Source organism: Peromyscus maniculatus, chromosome 4, assembly GCF_049852395.1.
Source record: "Peromyscus maniculatus bairdii isolate BWxNUB_F1_BW_parent chromosome 4, HU_Pman_BW_mat_3.1, whole genome shotgun sequence".
NCBI lineage: Eukaryota > Metazoa > Chordata > Mammalia > Rodentia > Cricetidae > Peromyscus > Peromyscus maniculatus.
Genome location: NC_134855.1, coordinates 148,810,727 through 148,828,615, shown reverse-complemented (window position 1 = coordinate 148,828,615; position 17,889 = coordinate 148,810,727). Strand labels below are relative to the sequence as shown.

At 48.9% G+C, this 17,889-nt stretch overlaps 1 protein-coding gene across 1 annotated transcript in view; it reads left to right on the top strand.

Moving 5' to 3' along the window:
• The first annotated feature begins 2,161 nt into the window (after positions 1-2,161).
• The window catches only part of Zfp64 (ZFP64 zinc finger protein), a 33,706-nt gene continuing 17,978 nt past the window's right edge, over positions 2,162-17,889 (top strand). Inside the window, exons 1-3 of the mRNA XM_016007456.3 lie at positions 2,162-2,317; positions 6,137-6,370; positions 17,205-17,366. Of these exons, the coding sequence (XP_015862942.1) occupies positions 2,281-2,317; positions 6,137-6,370; positions 17,205-17,366 (433 nt within the window). The 5' untranslated portion in view covers positions 2,162-2,280. The remainder of the gene's footprint in view (positions 2,318-6,136; positions 6,371-17,204; positions 17,367-17,889) is intronic.

Sequence of the window (17,889 nt, the reverse complement as noted above, 5' to 3'; positions counted from 1 at the left end):
ACTAGAAGTTTTGTGATGTGGCATTATTATTCACTTCTAAAACTTTCTCTTTGACTTTTTTCTATTTTAAGAGCACAATATACAACAGTATGGCAGTTGTGATGGATCATGCCAGCAGAATATGTTAAGAAGCAGAGGCAGGAGGATCATGACTTTGAGGCCAGCCTGGGCTACACCTTTAAATCAGTTGGAGAGATTGCTCAGCGGTTGGTTAAGTGTGAAAGCTTGAGGATGGGTATGGAGATTCATTTGGAGTTCCAGCCTCAGAGGTGGGGTCATGGGATCCCCAAAGCAACCTGTAAGATGTCCTCTGACGGCCACAGATTAGAGACTGCAAGAGAGAAATCTAAATTCTCCTTGACAACTTGAGGCAAAGCTAGAATCGCTTGGGATTGTTTCCCTGGTCTCGTTGTCATGAAAAAAAGAAAGAAAGAAAAAAGCACAGAGGGGAATCTCTCCTCATTGTAGTCATTTGGTTTAAAAAAAAAAAAACTGAATTTGCATATGGCCTCTGTGTATCTGTAAGAGAGTTTTAAGGCACACCTAAGAAACTGGTCAGCGTAAGGGAGGGGAAGGGAAAAAAAAAAGAAACTGATATCAAGATTTGATTCCTGGGAGAGAATCTGGGGTCCCAGTCAGTATAACACAGGAAAACCGGGGCGAGGGAGGGGAGAGGTGCTGGGAAACAGTGGAGAAGAACTTGCTTTTCACTGTGTGTCCCATGGTAAGGTTTGGGTATTTCCATGTTCATTAGCCTTACAAAAGAGAGGCTGGCTTGTGCATGTCTGCTTTGTGTGAAGTCATCTGACGACCATACTGAACACCACAGCTGTATTACCCCGACCGAGTTTGATGCCAGGCGAGACTCCAGGCCAGCTCTCAGGAAAATAAGTGGTTGTGTACCCAACTGCCCAGTGGCCCCCAGGTTCAGTCTTGATCATTCCCATTACAGGGGCTTAGCCGTGATTTTAAGTTTCAAATGTGTCTTTGCTGACATTTATGTTAATGTGAAGATTACAAGCCTTTGCTAAACATTAGCAAATCCGTTTTAGAAGGGGAATTTCCCTTGATCCTCATTCAAGATTCCAGCTAGAGTAACCTGGGGCATGTCTCTGTTCTATACATGCCTGGACCACAGGCCCTGATGTTCCGTTCCAGCACATCTGGGTGGCCTCAGCAAGTTCCCTGGGAGAGTATGAGGTACCCATCCAGGTAAGCTGGGAAAGGATTAGGTCACACAGGGAGAAAACCTGCCGAAGCGGAGGGTGAGAGAGCATTAAGAAATAAGGAAAGTGGGATACTGACACCAGCCACACCGGAACCTCCAGGGTGGGTTTAGCGGTCAGTTCTTCAGTTCTTCCTTGCAGTACATGATGTGGGTACCCACTGAGGCCAGAAGAGGGTGCTGGATTCCCTGGAGCTGGAGTCACAGTTGTAAGCCACCCAACGTGGGTAGTGGGACCAGAACTTGGGTCCTCTTGCAAAAGTAACACATGCTCTTAACCTCTCGCCTTTCTCTCCAGGTCTCCCCGCAGCCCCCGCACCCCCGCAAGCAATTCTAACACACCCTCCAGGCTTTCTCTATACAGGATGAAGTTGGAAGCCCCCAGAAACAGAGGCCCCAGTGACTTCTCCAATCCATTCCATCACTAATCTCTTTTTTAAAATATGTGTGTATTATACATGTGTGGATGCATGAGTCTGTATCAAGAGAGTACCAGAAATGGCGGGAAGTCAGGCTTGGAGACTTGTGCCCTCCGACTCCCACAGAGCCATCTCACTGGGCCCCATCCCCACCTTGTTCATCCCCAAGCAGAGCAGAGGCCCCGCCCCGGTGCTAAACTGTTGGATCTGCACAAGGGGGGCGCCCTGGTCCTGAGCGCCCCTCTCCTAGGCCGGCGGTTCATTCTCCTGGTATCTGTGACAAAATGAGGGTTCCCAGGAGGGCAAGGTGCAAAAGCGCAGGGTGGCCACAGAGCCCCCAGAGTGCCTGGGGTAGAGTGATGGGATCGGGGCTCTCGGACCTGGGCGCCCAGGTCCCTCCCCGTGTCCCCGGGAGAGCACAGCATGGGAACCCGGCTGGGCTCTCTGGGCTCACGGGGCCAGCGCCCTCTAGGCAGCGGAAGTGGCGCGGGCTGTACATCCGTCCCCGCCTCGCAGAGTTGGGAGCAGACAGGCAGGGTTGGGGGGGTGTACAGGGGGGGGAAATGCAAGAGCAAAGTCTTTGCACCATGTAGAGCGAGCCAGGGGGCCCGGGAGCGGCGCCCCAGGTCTGCGGCCATGAACGCGAGCGACAGCTTCTCAGGATCAGTGCAAAGTAAGTGCTGGGCGGATGTAGCTGGTGCCGGGCCCTGGGCGCAACCAGCAGGCCCGGGGCTCCGGGATCCTGGTGACCGCGCACCTTGCACGCCCCTCCCCAACCCCATCCCAGACAGCCGCTGGGCTGGGAGCGGAACTCCTGCTGCACCCCCCCGCCCGGGAGGCATGGCCTGGGGAGGCCACGCGATGCAGAGACCGTCACCTCCTCCCCAACCCGCCTGGCAGAGTTTGGGGCACAGTGGAGGGAAGGAGAAAGTGGGGTGACCTGGTAGGGAAACTTCTGCCTCAGTGGCTCAAGTTGGAACATCGCTGAAAGGCTTGCGGGAGGGTTTGCAAAGCTCTCCCTGCACTCCGGGTGGGGGGATGTAAGGAAGACCACGCTGGGGTGGCTTGCTCTGAGTTTGGGGTTCTCTGTCATTTTCCTGGCATCACATCAGCTTTTATTTTACCCCCTCCAAGTTCTTAGTGTCCCCGTGTGCCTTTGTTTCCCAGAGTTGGGCCAAGAACCTATCGGGAGGTAACCACCTGGAGCGCCAGCATGTTTAAAACCAGGCTGCTGGGTCCGCCCCCGCAGGTCTCCGGGGGTGGGGCCAGAATCTGAGGTCTTCCCCTGCTGCCTGGAGCACCAGAAGTTTGAAAAGCCCTGGCCAGGGTTTGCAGACACCTGACTCAGTTTGCTAACTGCTGTTCTTGGAGCCACTGGCTCCCAACTTGCCTGGGTGTGCCCTGCATGACGTATGAAACGGAGAGGTTTCCCTGAACCCCAGCCCCCACCCCATCGTGTCTCAGTGTCCCCCAGTGACATGCACTTAAGGTTGTGTTTAAAGAGGGAGAACCCCACCACGTGACCTGCTTTGCATCCGGGAATCTGCCCCCATACAGGCATTAGCTCAGTTCATCTTCAGGGGCCCTAAGGAGAGACTCATCTTAACCCTCATTGGAAAACCCAGGGCTAAAGTCACTGTTGATGCTAAGAAAAGACCCCGTTGTGACTTGTTCCTTTTGTGAGTACCAGAAGCATAACTTAGTACCGAAACTGCTTCACCCTGGACACCAATACTATTCCACCACGAAGACGCCCTTAGCTGTGTAAATATGGCTACATTCTCACTGTTTTCGTAGTATTGGAACTGTCCCTGTAGCCACCGGGCTGCAGCAGTCCAGAGGAGGAAGGCCTTGGGCCTGCCATCTGTTGACTTCTAAAGGCTTCTGCAAGGTGACTTACAAAGTGTCCCTCCCCCAGCATCACTTTCCCTGGGACGTCTACCACAGGACACCACAACACACAAATGCCTTGTCTTAGTCCTGAAAGAAACTGGACAGAAGCAAAACAGCTTATAATTTTCAGAAAATTGCATTGTACAGACACTGTGTCTGGTAGTGTTTAACTTCACTGGTTACAGGCATTATCATATGATACATGGACATGTTCCCACTAAACAATTACATGTATGAAGAATGTTAATGCTTATGTGGTATTATGTAGGGAAAAGATTAGCTTCACAATAAAATGAAAAAATTGAAATTTTAAGCATAAATAGTAGAAAATGTGTTTGTAATGTCCATGAAAGGTACAAATGAAAACATTATGAGTTTTTTTTCCTGCCAGTTCTTACTATTTCTTCCAGGTTTTATTTTGTGTTTTATTATAATCCAAGAGAAAAAATTTAAGATTTTATTTCTATTTTTAATTATGTGTATATAGGGATAGGTATGTGCTTTTGAGTGCAAGTGCTTATGGAGGCCAGAAGAGGGCGTCAGATCCCCTGGAGCTGGACTTGCTGGTTATGAGCTGCTGAGTATGAATGAGTTCTGGAAATTGAACTCATATCCTCTCCAAGAGCAGTAATACTGAGCCATCCCTACAACTTCGCAAAAGAAAAAATTTAAGAATAAAAATTAAATTTCTCATGTTGAGACTTACCAATTATTATCTTATTTTTTTAAGATTTATTTATTTATGTATATGCATGCTCTGTCTGCATGTATGGCCTGCATGCCAGAAGAAGGCATTGGATCCCATTGTAGATGGTTGTGAGCCACCATGTGGTTGCTGGGAATTGAACTCAGGACCTCTGGAAGAACAGCCATCTCTTCTGCCCAATTGTTACCTTATTTAACAGATATTTATATAATGTTTTCTTTTGCTGTTGTTCTGAGTCAAGGTCTAGATGTTTCAAAGTGGTCAAGACCCAGGAGTTAGTCCTCCAGCCTCCACCTCTGGAGTGGCTGGGATTGCATTACTGGCCTGCATGCCTACACCACTCCATTTTTAGGAGGTACTGGGGATTGAACTTGGGGCCTTAGATATGTAAGGCGAGCCCTCTACCCACTGAGATGCATCTGAAGCTATATTGCTTTCTAATATAGAACCAGGTACTGTGTTAGTTGCCTTGAAACTCTCAATATAATATTAACTCTCTCTCATTGCTATAGAAAAATGATGTTCCTGTCAGTTAAGAGTGAATTTAGTCTACAAGTGTCAGAAAAACCTGAACCATTCTAATTCATTTATACTGGGGTTGCATTCAGGGACCAGGAAAGTGAGAACAAGAATCAGGGGTTCTAGCATTTTCCTCGTAGTTCTAAAGTGTCTGCAGAAGTGCCGGCATCACATCAGTGTCAACAGATAAAGAAGCAACAGCTGGCCTTTCCTGCCCCCTTTGTGGTGTGTGTGCTGGAAGAGTCCACACATCAGTCAGGGACCACCATTGTCAGGGACCACTGTAGTCAGGGACCACAGTAGTCAGGGACCACCATTGTCAGGGACCACTGTAGTCAGGGACCACTGTGGTGAACTATGGGTTCCAAGGTGATGAGGCATTTGGAAATATGTCTTGAGATGGGGGTAGTTTTCATAATGACCTTTCTGTTGGGGCAGGAGATGGCCTCAGGGCCTGGGAAGGGCTGGGCAGTCCTGCACATCAGAAGAGCTTTCTTTTTTATTGGTTGTGTGGATGTGGATGTACTGGAGTGCACATCCTTGTGTGTGCACACATATGTGTGGAGGCCAGAGGACAACCCTGCTGGTGTTCCTCAGACAACACTCAGAGTGTTGTGAGATAGGGTTTCTCCCTAGCCTGAAACTTGCCAAGTAGGCTAGGCCACCTGGCCAGCAAGCACTGGAATCCTCCTGCCTCCTCCCCTAGGCTGAGATTACAACCTCACACCCCACACCCAGCTTTTTACATGGGTTCTAGGGATTGAACTCAGGGCTTCATGTATGCAAGGCAATTTGTGGACTCTCTTGCTGTGGGATAATCTTCTTATACACGGTAAAGATTTGTCACTCCAGTTGGTTTAATAAAATGCTGATTGGCCAGTAGCCAGGCAGGAAGTATGGGTGGGGCAACCAAACTTGATGAGAAGGAGAAGGGCAGAGTCACAAGTTGCCAGAATACAGAGGGAGCAGGAGATGAAAGTGCCATGCTAATAAAGGGACCACCACATGGCAGGGCATAAATAAGGAATATGGGTTAACTTAAAATATAAGGGCTAGGGTTAACTTAAAATATAAGGGCTAGTTAGTTATAAGCCTGAGCTATTGGCCGAGCATTTACAACTAATATAAGCCTCAGAGAGGTTATTTGGGAACAGGCGGTCGGGACAAGAAACTTCCATTTACACTGTCTCCCCAGCTCCGAAAGAACTTTCTTGTAAAACATACACCCCTGGCCTATGGGGACACAGCTGCTTGCACAGAATTTGGAATAGGTTTCCAAGAAAGAAGGGACATAGGCCGTCCACTAGCCATGTCTGCCTCTTGCCATGATACTGGTCTGGAATTAAAATGTGACTTTCCCTTTGTCCCATGGAGTCCCAGGAGGCACCACGGTCCTGGTAGAGCTGACACCAGACATCCACATCTGTGGTATCTGTAAGCAGCAGTTCAGCAACCTGGATGCCTTCGTAGCCCACAAACAGAGTGGCTGCCAGCTGACCAGCACACCCGTGACAGCCCCCAGCACGGTCCAGTTTGTGTCGGAGGAGACGGTGCCTGCCACCCAGACCACCACAAGGACCATCAGCTCGGAGACGCAGACCATCACAGGTACAGCCAGGCGGGGGTGGGGCAGGAATGGGCACAGGTGGCTGGCTGCATCCGCCACCTCTGTTAGGAAGGCCTGCCCAGGGCCCAGTCCCTCAATCGACAATTTGTTATTTTTAACCCGCCCGCTGGGAAGCAGCTGCTGGGCTGGGTTTGGAGTTGAAACTATGAGTGTAGATAGTGAGAAAAGTCATGTGTGTAAGCAAAACAGACAAAGGCCAGGTTTCTAAGCCAAACCTCTGGACTCTGAGAAGCAGGTTCTCGCAGATATTTGGGGTGAGTATGCATGCGAGCCCTGGCTTGGCATCATTTCTGTGAAAAAACAGAAATATCATGGGTTTTCCTTGTTTGGGTTTGGGTTTTTGTTTTTTGTTTTGTTTTGTTTTTGTTTTTGTTTTTGCTTTGTTTTGAGACAGGGTTTCTCTGTGTAGCCCTGGCTGTCCTGGATTTCACTCTGTAGCTCAGGCTGGTCTACAGAGATTAAAGGTGTGCACCACCATGCCCTTATTTTGTTTTTTAATCTGAAAGTGAGTATGTGTCTCCCCTCCTTCTTCTACCAAGAATGCGAAAAGCACGTGCTCTTCTGTCCACGCATTTTGTCAAGTTACAGAGGCGTCAGAAGGTTGAATATAGCCACGTACGGGGCCTAGGCTCCCAGTAGGAGCATTGGGAGTTCAAGGTCATCTCTGGCTATACAGTGAGTTCAAGACCAGTCTGGGGGAAAATCAATTAAACAAATGTATTCTACAGCCCAGCGGTGGTGTCTTTAATCCCAGCACTTAGGAGGCAGAGGCAGGTGGATATCTGTGAGTCCAAGGACAGCAAGGGCTACACAGAGAAACCCTGTCTCAGGAAAAATCAAAAAGAGAAAAAAAATGTATTTTACAGATCTGGAGTAGGGGGCTGAGAGATGGCTCAGTGGCTAGGAGTGCTTGCTGCTCTTGCAGGGGGCCCACTGTGGACAGCTTGTAAGTGCCGGTTAACTCCAGCTCCAGGGGATCCAAAGCCCTCTTCTGGCCTCGAAGGGCACCTGCACGCATGTGTGTGTGTATACACACACACACACACACACACACACACACACACACACACACTGACAAATATATAAATAAAAATATTTATATTTTATGTTCTAGAGTACATATTATCCACACAGTGACAAGTACACACATACACACCCCTACCTACACTTAACACATATATAACCCACCTTAAAGGGACAGGTGGCAACTTTAAAAATGTAAAGTACCGGCCAAACAGTGGTGGCGCATGCCTTTAATCCCAGCACTCAGGAGGCAGAGTGGATCTCTAAGTTCGAGACCAGCCTGGTCTAGAGAGTAAGTTCCAAGACAACTGGTACACAGAGAAACCCTGTCTTGAAAAACCAAAAAAAAAAAAGAAAAAAAAAAGTGCCGGTCTCTGAGATGCTGGGTGCTCCAGGAATTAGATAACACATTCCTTCATGATTGGACTACCCTCCCCAGAGAAAGAGAATTCTAAATGTGACTGCAATGAGGTTACTTATTTTCTCCCCCAGAAATAGAATCTAAAGATGAGCATGTTGAAAAAAGTTGGCAGCTCACACATATAAACGTCCTTCTTATATAAAGAATGTTTAAAAACCAACAAAAGCAGAGGAAAAGAAGCAAGCAAAGAGTCGGGAAAGGACGGCAGATGACATAGAGGGAATGCCGAGCACATCAGGACGGTGGTCCCCGCGGGACGAGAGCGAAGCAGATTAAAACCAGGCATGCGTGCTCTGAGGATGCGAATTCCTATACCCTGACGGTTTTGTGATACCTTTCAAATTAATTCCTCAATTTTAGATCTCTGTCTTAAAATTTACTGGAATACTGAGCAGAAGAGATGGCTCAGCGGGCTGAGGTGGCTGGCAAGCCTGATGCCTTGAGTCTGATCTTGGCAAAAGGGAAGAATCCACTCCCGAGGATTGTCTTCTGACCTCCACACACACGCACTGTGATGTGTGTACGTGCACGTACATACACACACAAATAAATGTGAAAGAATTCATTAATAAAATACACCTAAATGCATTTAATGGGTGTATTTCTAAGTATTTATTTATTATGTATACAGAAGAGGGCACCAGATCTTCTTAGAGATATTTGTGAGCCACCATGTGGGAATTGAACTCAGGACCTCTGGAAGAGCAGTCGGTGCTCTTAACCTCTGAGCCATCTCTCCAGCCCGTATTTCTAAGTGTTTATCCTGTAACACTTGATAGCAAATAAAGACTGTTCATTACAGTTTATCCTGTGGAGACAGTCAGTTTTATATGTGATGCTTAGGAGAGAGATGGGTAAACCATGTCAGACATCATACAGTGCAATGTACCCGAGCCTCAGAAAGAGGGACCATGTCCCTGTGAGAGCAGGACAGGTGTGTGCACGTGGAACAGTGTCACACCCAATAAGAGCTTCTGAACAAGAGGTGCAGTCAGTGAGAGCCTGTAGGGGTGTTAGGGCAAGGCACAGACTGTGGTCAACTGGAAAGATCATGCACAGAGCAGCTGTTCTTTGGGTCTGGCCAATTCTGTCTTCTGATATTTTTTTATTTTTTTTTATTTTTTTCTGTTTTGGTTTTTCGAGACAGGGTTTCTCTGCGTAGCTTTGCGCCTTTCCTGGAGCTCACTTGGTAGCCCAGGCTGGCCTCAAACTCACAGAGATCCACCTGGCTCTGCCTCCCGAGTGCTGGGATTAAAGGCGTGCGCCACCACCGCCCGGCATGTCTTTTGATTTTTTTAGCTGAAAAAAGATATGAGTTTTCCCAATTAAAACAAAAGTTAAAATGTTTATTTCTGTGTGTGTCCATGCATGCGTGCCATATCACACGTGAAAAGTGAGAGGACAACTGTAGAGTTGGTTCTCTCTACCATGTGAGTACTGGGGATGGAACCCAGGAGGTCAGGCGTGGCAGCGAGCACCTGTACCAGCTGAACCGTCTCTACAGCCCAAATGGTCTCAGTTTTTAAGACATCATTAGCCGAACAAAATACATCAATCAGCCTGACCGAGCCTACAGGCTTCTAGCTTACTCTCAAAGACCATTTACCAGCTGGAGCTGAGGACCAGCCAACTTCCCTCTTTATAAATCATTTGTGTACTGTTTAAAATTTGGGGCTTGAGGCTAGAGGGATGTCTCAGCAGTTAAGAGCACTGGCTGCTCTTGTGGAAGACCAGCACTCACATGGCAGATCGCACCTATCTGACCAGTTCCAGGGGATCCAGTTCCCTCCCTCTGCCTTTCTGAGGGCATGTGCACAAACATGCACACATATTGCACTCAGGCCCACACACATGCCTGAACATAGCACATATACTACACTCAAGCCCACACACATGCCTGAACATGGCACATATACTACACTCAGACGTACACACAAACATATAAAACAGTTTTGGGCAATAAGCAGGATTACTTGAGTATTTTTAATGCTCCCAAAATATGCGTCTGGAGAGATTTTAGAATAGGAAAATAAATTAAACCTTAAAGGAAGTGATCAAGAAAATGTGGAGACTAGAAATCACCTTGGAAACCAGCAGGCAGTGGCACACACCTTTAATCCCAGCACCAGGGAGGCACAGACAGACAGATCTCTCCAAGCTTGAGGCCAGCCTGGTCCAGGACAGCCAGAACTACTATACAGAGGAACCCTGTCTCGAAAAAGAAAAAGAAAGAAATCACCTTGCTAGTGGCCTGCTGTGACCTGCTTGTATCTCAGCTAGACAAGGAGAGACTGCCTGTAGGGAAGAGGGGGGTCCAGGAAGACCCACAGATCCGGGGCTGTCCTGGAACAAGTGTTTCATCCCTTTTCCTCATGGGCATCTCCCTGAAGAGAGTTTAGCCTCCTGACTTCAAAACACGAGGCCCCAGGAAGAATTGCAAGAGAAACTCTGAGGGACTCTGCAGTGCGCGAGGAAGGATTTGGACTACACTCTGCCTGCTGTTTTTCAACACTGACCTCTGAGCCGTTTGCTTCTCTGTTCCTTCTGCTGAAAATGCCTTTCCCAGCCTTGCCTGGCTGGTGCCACCTGGTGACAGTCTACACACACAGGCTCCCTGGCACACACATGTGCACCCAGGGTGCACACGTTTTCCCTTGCAGTTTTCCCAGTGAACCCCATTTCTTAGCACCCTAGCGCCCTGGCAGATGGTGCTCCTCTGCCTGGAACTGTCCCTGTGTGGTCTCAGGCCAGGCATGGGGTCCTCTTGGGACCCAGCTCAGGGAGACATCTCCTGAATGGTGCAGATGACAATCTAAGCCCCGGAGACAGACTGCAAGTCTCATATCCCACCTACAGTCAGATAGCTCTGGCCACAGCCCCATGCCTGGGCTGCCACAGGAATTCTGTGATAGACCACTAGAGGGCAGGATGGCTGCCGGGGTCTGGGAGCCCTTGTTCACGGTGCAGTCTCACAGATAAAGTGGCCGGCCACTGGCTGATGTGCTGCTAATAACCTCAAGTGTCTGGCCTCTGCCCAACTTAGCTGTCCCTCTCCAGACAACCAAAGGGACCCTGCTTGCCTTTCTCTGCCACACTTTTCTAGACTCCACTCACCCCCCACCACCACTTTGGACTTGGCTGCTCCGTTAGCTGTCAGTTCTGAGACCCGCTTACTAGATCGGGGTCCTTGGGGAACTTATTAGACACCAGCACCCAGGCTCCACCTCGGGAGGAATTAGGATTCTGGGGTGGAGACTCCAGCATCACCATAATAAGCTCCCAGGGGGACCCACGGCTCTGGCAGGTTGGGGAGTCACTCACTTGGCCCAGGGCCTCAGTCCTACCCTCGTCAGGGATGGTTCCTGAAGGCTCCCGTGCCCTCATCTGATGCTTCCCTTGACGAAGCCACGCTTTCTCTTGGCAGTCCCTTGCTGCCCGGGAGCCATGGAGTCACGTGACAAGTGACAAGTGCATTAGCAGCTTTCCACACCTCGTCTCTAACCCTCCCAGCCACCCCACGAGATAGGAAGGAAAAGGCCCATTCTCCAGACAAAAAACACTGAGGCCAGGGCCAGCAAAATAGGTAAAGGCACCACTGTCAAGCCTGACAACCTGAATTTAACCCTGTGGACCCACACGGTGGGAGGAGAAAACTAATCCGCACAGGTTATCCTCTGACTTCTCCACATATACAGCAGCACATACATACACACACAAATAAGAAATGTAATAAAGAAAAGGAAAGAAAGCGAGCCCCACAGCTCACACTTGCAGACTCTTTTTAGCCTGTGACTGTGCCTCTAGGTGACTCATGAATCTCATATGATTAGCGCCATCCCCAGAATGAACCCAGCTGTGCCCAGCTGTGCCCAGCTGTCCCTGCTGGGTTTTACCTGCCCATCCCCCGCCCCCACCTCCCATGCTTCCATCCGCATCTAATCTTGACATTCAGAGAGCAGCAGTGGCCACATGAGAATGGAAGAGTGGTCTCTGGAATGAGAGAGAAGATGTTCAAACTATGACTCCAAGAAGGGGTCATAGCTAGAATATCGCCATGTCCCCCCTGAGAAACTGGAAGGTTCCTCAGAAGAGAGGGACAGTTAGGAGAAGCCCCGACTCAGGAGGCCCATGCTTGCCTTTCAAGAGGGTTTCAAGCATCCTGTCAGCTGACCTGTGGAGGTCACACATACACTGCCCTACTCACCCCACTCTGGGGATTTTTCCACCACAGGGGCCTCCCAGTTCGGACGGCTGTGGGACAAAAGTGGGAGGTCACAGTAGCAAGCCCCACCAGCCTGGTGTTAGTTCCATGTCTCAGGGAAACCCTCAGTCCCGCAGATGGGGAGGATTCCTACCCACCCCTCCCCCCACCAGATCCAGTTGGGAGTTTAGCGAAAGGCAGTCCAAGTCCAGATCAGTCCAGTTTTAGTGGCTGGAGCTGCTGGTCACAAAAGGAGCCACCAGATTCAACCTTGTGAAGTGAACATGGAGATGTTCCCATTGACAGGGGAGTAAACTGAGGCTCGGTATCTTACGGTTTCTGTTGCTGTGATGAAACACCACGACCAAAGCAACTTGGGAAGGAAAGGGTTTATTCGGGTTACGCTGCCACATCACAGTTCATCATTAAAGAAGTCAGGACAGGAACTCAAGCAGGGCAGGACCCTGGAGGCAGAAGCTGGTGCAGAAGCCATGGAGGAATTCTGCTTACCGGCTTGCTCCTCATGGTTTGCTCAGCCTGCAAGCTCAGAGAACAGTGGTTCTCATCCTGTGGGTTGTGACCCCTTTCTCAGGATCACCTATGATCATTAGAAAACACAGATACTTATTTACATTACAATTCATTACAATAGCAAAATTACAGTTATGAAGTAGCAACAAAAATAATTGTATGGTTGGGGGTCACCGCAACATGGGGAACTGTATTAAAGGGCCGCAGCATTAGGAAGGTTGAGAACCGCTGTTCTAGAACCAGGACCACCAGCCCGGGCATGGCACCACCCACAATGTGCCCACCCCCATCAGTCACTAATTAAGAAAATGCCCTACAGGCTTGCTTACCGCCCAGTCTGGAGGCATTTTCTCAGTTGAGGCTTCCTCCTCTCTGATGACTCTAGCTGGTGTTAAGTTGACATGTCACCAGCCAGTACGACTGACCCCTGTCACCTTGACACACAGACACATTTAGAACCTTTCCTTTATCATTTATCCCCAAGGTAACTCATTAATATTAATATCACAATATAAAACATAGATAACTTTAGAAGTCCCACAGTCCTTACAAATTCAAACACAATAAAAGTTCAATCTCTTTCAAAATCCCAAATCTCTTTCAAAATCCCAAAACTTTTAAAATAAAAATTCAAAGTCTTTCTTTCAGCTGTGGACTCCTGTAAAAATCAAAATTAAGCTGGGCCGTGGTGGCACACACCTTTAATCCCAGCATTAAAGGAGGTGGAGGCACAGGGGGCCGGCGGACCTCTGTGAGTTCAAGGCCAGCCTGGTCTGGGTGGGGAGGGAAGTGGACAACCAAAAAAATCAAAATTAAGTTAAATACTTTCAAGAGGGAAGTATTATGATCAATCCACATGAGTCTATTAAATGGCTAACATAATTTATTAAGACATAAATTGAGGAAATACACTCACGAATACAGAACGGAGTACACAGCTGAAGTCGTCCTCTGATCTGACCAGGAGGGAACCCACCTCGCAGGCAGGAGCAGGGAGAAGGAGCACGTGACCCTTCTCCAACCCCTTATCAGAGGTCACGACCAACAGCAGGAAGTACCGCCTCCTATGGGCCCTTTAGCCCAAGGTCATGGGCAGGGCAAATACCACTACAGGGAAGAACCAGGGCACAGTCACAATCTGACAAAGCAAACCCAAACTCCAGCACTGTAAATAACTCCATGTCCAATTGTCTGGGATTCACTCACGATCTTCTGGGCTCCTCCAAGGGGCTTGGGTCACTTCTCCAGCTCCGCCCTCTACAGCACACACAGCTCGTCCTCTAGGCTCCGGCTGGTAACACTCCACTGCTGCTGCTGTTCTTGGTGGTCATCCCATGGCACTGGTGTCTCCAAAATGCTGGAGTCTTCTGCTGCTACTGGGCTGCACTTTCAATAGCCTCTCCTGGGCTCTCTTCAGGGACTCCAGCCCTACCACACGGAGCCAAGTCTCAGCTGCTCTCCATGACCCCTTCACACCTTCAAAACCATCTGCGCGCCTAGGTGACTCCTAACACTACCAAGTTCACCGGTCAGCACAAGGTACAACCTTGGCCGTGTCTGGAACACAGCTTCTGTGTGCGGACCCTGAGGGAACACTTCCCAGAAGTTTTCACCTCAACCATGCTGGTCTCTTCTTAATCACTGCTGAATTTTCAGCTCCAGCCGACCAGCATCGAGCATCCCAGCAAAGCAAAGGTTTCACTATAATGGTTCCGGTCCCTTACCAATCACAGCTGATTCTTCAGCCCCGCTAACCAGAACCACAGAATCTTCACACAAAAGCCCGGGAAAGTCTTGGCTTCCCTCTGAAACTTGACGAGCCAGGCCTCCACCGTCTACCCTGCTCGCAACATTCTTACCTTCCCAGCTCCTACAGAGCCACAGATCAGCTCACTGAGCTCTGAACACTGACTGGCTTTTGTAGCCATGAGCACACAGGCTGGTGGGCTGCTCAGAGAGCCTGGGCGTGGAGATGGGGCAGTGGTTGTCAGGACCCAACGGCTGGCTTTAACTGGCCAGACGTCCCACGACATTTCCCCATTGAGAAAACTGGAAACTGAGTTTGCTCAGATGCCAAAAACTGTCAGAACCCGGGTGTCATCCGACACAAATCAGTGACAGCGTCATGAGGATGCTAGAAAGGTCTAGGTGAGCCTCCCTGGACTCTCACTAGAGATCAGAGTGTGTGTTTCAGAAATGTGACCGTGGGGAGGAGGTGTGCTGGGAGCTGAGTGTTGCACGCACAGGTTTTTAACAGGAGTTTTATTTATTTGTCGTGTATTAATGTGCACATATGTGTGCCTCTGAGTTTATACTGTATGCATACCCCTAGAACTGCAATTACGGATGGTTGTGAGCCGACGCGTGGGTGCTGGGAACTGAACCCAGGTCCTCTGCCAGAGCAGTCAGTGTTCTTAACCACTGAGCCATCTCTCTGGCCCCCTCATGATTTTTTTAAAGGGGTCCACCTGGCCACTGCTGGGATTCAGCTGAAACCATGTCTCCCCAGATGGTTTCAGGAGTGCAGATTGAAGTCCATATTGGTAACTGATTTTTCCTGGTAAGGAACCCAGAATGGGATGCTGTGGGCACCGGAAGTGAAGCTGAGGACCTTGATGAGGAGGCATGATTTAAAGACAAAAATCAAGCCAGGCCAGCTACCCTTCAAGAAAACCATCCTGAGGAGGAGGAGGAGGAGGAGGAGGAGGAGGAGGAGGAGGAGGAGGAGGAGGAGGAGGAGGAGGAGGAGGAAACCACATGTTAAAATCAATGTCTGGAGGGATGGCTCAGTGGTTAAGAGCACTGGCTACTCTTACAGACAGAGGACCAGGGTTCAGTTCCCAGCACCCACGTGGTGGTTCACAACCATTTGTAATTCCACATTCCATGGGATCCAGTGACCTGCAATGGCACCAGGCACACACATGCTGCACAGACATGCATGCAAGTAAAACATTCACATACATAAAATATAAATAAATCTTTAACTGTGAAGGTTCAGGACACTGCTCTGTATTGTGACGGCTCCTTAGATCCCTCCGGACTGTGGCAGTTTCTCAGGTTTCATTTTCAATGACCTGGACGGTTTCGGAGGTGAAGTTTTTTGGTTTTTTCAATACAGGGTTTCTCTATGTAGCCCTGGTGGTCCTGGAACTCACAATATAGACCAGGCTGGCCTTGAACTCACAGAGACCCACTTGCCTCTGCCTACCACCACCACCACCGGGCTGAAGTGAATATTTTGCCAACCGACTTCTGCTGTGGTTTGTCTGCTGTTTCTCATTTAGCTGGGTCTGTGGGCTTGGAGGGAAATGACCTATGGTGTGAGTTTCTTTGGCAAATAGAGCTATGTAGTGATGGCAGTCTGGGTTGATTCAAGTCAATATATTCTGGAAATAAAGTGGTAAAGACGGGACCCCTCTGCCTTGCCTGTCTCCGGTGAACATAGATTGCCTTCACTTGGAACTAGGCCTCCCATGGGCAAGCGCCATCTTAGCAAAGGAGTCAAGACCTTTCTTTACAAGTCCTAAACCAAGAACGCTGTTCACAAAATGGGCACACAAAAAAATTATAAGCAGAAAAAAGTTCAAGACTACCTCTCTTATCTTTTTAATGATAGCTCATCTGGAGTCTTTTTGTTTTCTTTTGTGTTTACATTTTTTGTTTGTTTGTTGTTTCTTTTTACCTCCAAATTGCCGTGAGACTTCCAGGGTGCCAGTGTCTTTTGAGAGAAGTCCTGGATTTTTAGGACTCTGAGGCTCTTAGCGAAGTGCCTTGTACATCTGCCTGCAGTTAACAATGCCTCATAGCTAAATGAGTAGCTCTGACTGCCTGGAACTCACAGTGTAGACCAGGCTGGCCTTGAACTCTGAGTGCTGGAATTAAAGCGCTTGTGTTTACTAGGAGATTGAGGGTTGAGGCAGGGTCCCTGTTTATAGATGTAGCCGTCTGGAACTCCATATTTAGACCAGGCTGACCTGGAACTCACAGAGATCCACCTGCCTCTGCTCCCTAAGTGCTGGGATTAAAAGTGTACACCACCACACCTGGCCACTGGATTTTTTTTTATTAACTTTAATAGTTTTTTTTTTAAGTGCAAATAAAAACTGTCACATACCAAAATTAACCAATTTTAAAGGATTTCTTCTTCTTTTTTTTTTTTTAAAGATTTATTTATTTATTATGTATACAGAAGAGGGCACCAGATCTCATTGCAGATGGTTGTGAGCCACCACGTGGGTGCTGGGAATTGAACTCGGGACCTCTGGAAGAGCATTCAGTGCTCTTAACCTCTGAGCCATCTCTCCAGCCCAGGATTTTTTTTTTAATGTATGTATTTTTCCCTGCGTATGTCTATGTATCACAAGCCTGCCTGGTATCAAAGGAGACCAGAAATGGGCCTCCTATGCCCTGGAACTGGAGTTATAGAAGGTTGTGAGCCACACTGTGTGGGTGCTGGGAATTGAACCTGGGTCCTCTGGAAGAGCAGCTGCCAGTGTTCTTAACCACTGAGCCACCCCTACAGTTCACACACTTGACTTTTGAATGAGAAAGGAAATTCTTTCCACAGACCGTGTGCCTCACTAGCTGGGGTGCATTGCGTCATCCTGTGGCAATTAATGACCACTGCACCCTTTAGTTTCAGCTCCAGAATTCGTCTTTGAACATGGCTATCAAACCTACCTGCCCGCGGAGAGCAATGAAAACCAGACAGCCACCGTGATCTCTCTCCCCGCCAAGTCACGCACCAAAAAGCCCACCACACCGCCTGCGCAGAAGAGGCTGGGCTGCTGCTATCCGGGTAAAGGGGGCTCTGTGCTGAGTACAGACAGGGTGCTTAGGATTTAATGTTGGGGAGACTGGGTCCTCACTCTGTAGCTCAAGCAGACCTGGGATTCACCATACAGCTTTGGTGGGCCTCAAACTCATGATTCTCCTGCCTCAGCCTCCTAGTGTTAGAACCGGAGGCCTAAGCACCAATACCCAGCTTCTTTGTGAATTCTCTTTATTCTTTAAAATTTATGAGTGTTTCACCTGCATGAAAGTCTATACCCCCCATGTGACTGGTACCCACTGGTACTCAGAAGAGGGCATGGAACCCCCTGGGACTAGAGTCACAGGTGGTTGTGAGCCTCTGTGTGGGTGCTGCGCACCAAACCTGGGTCCTCCGGAAAAGCAGCCAGTGCGCTAACCGCTGCACCATCTCCGGCCCTCCTTACACTGGTTCTTACGGATCTTCAGTCTTCTCTGAACAGGACCGTCAAGCATTTGTCTGTCTCTTCCGTTCACGACAGCATCTTTCTAGCCTACGGGCCATGTTGTAA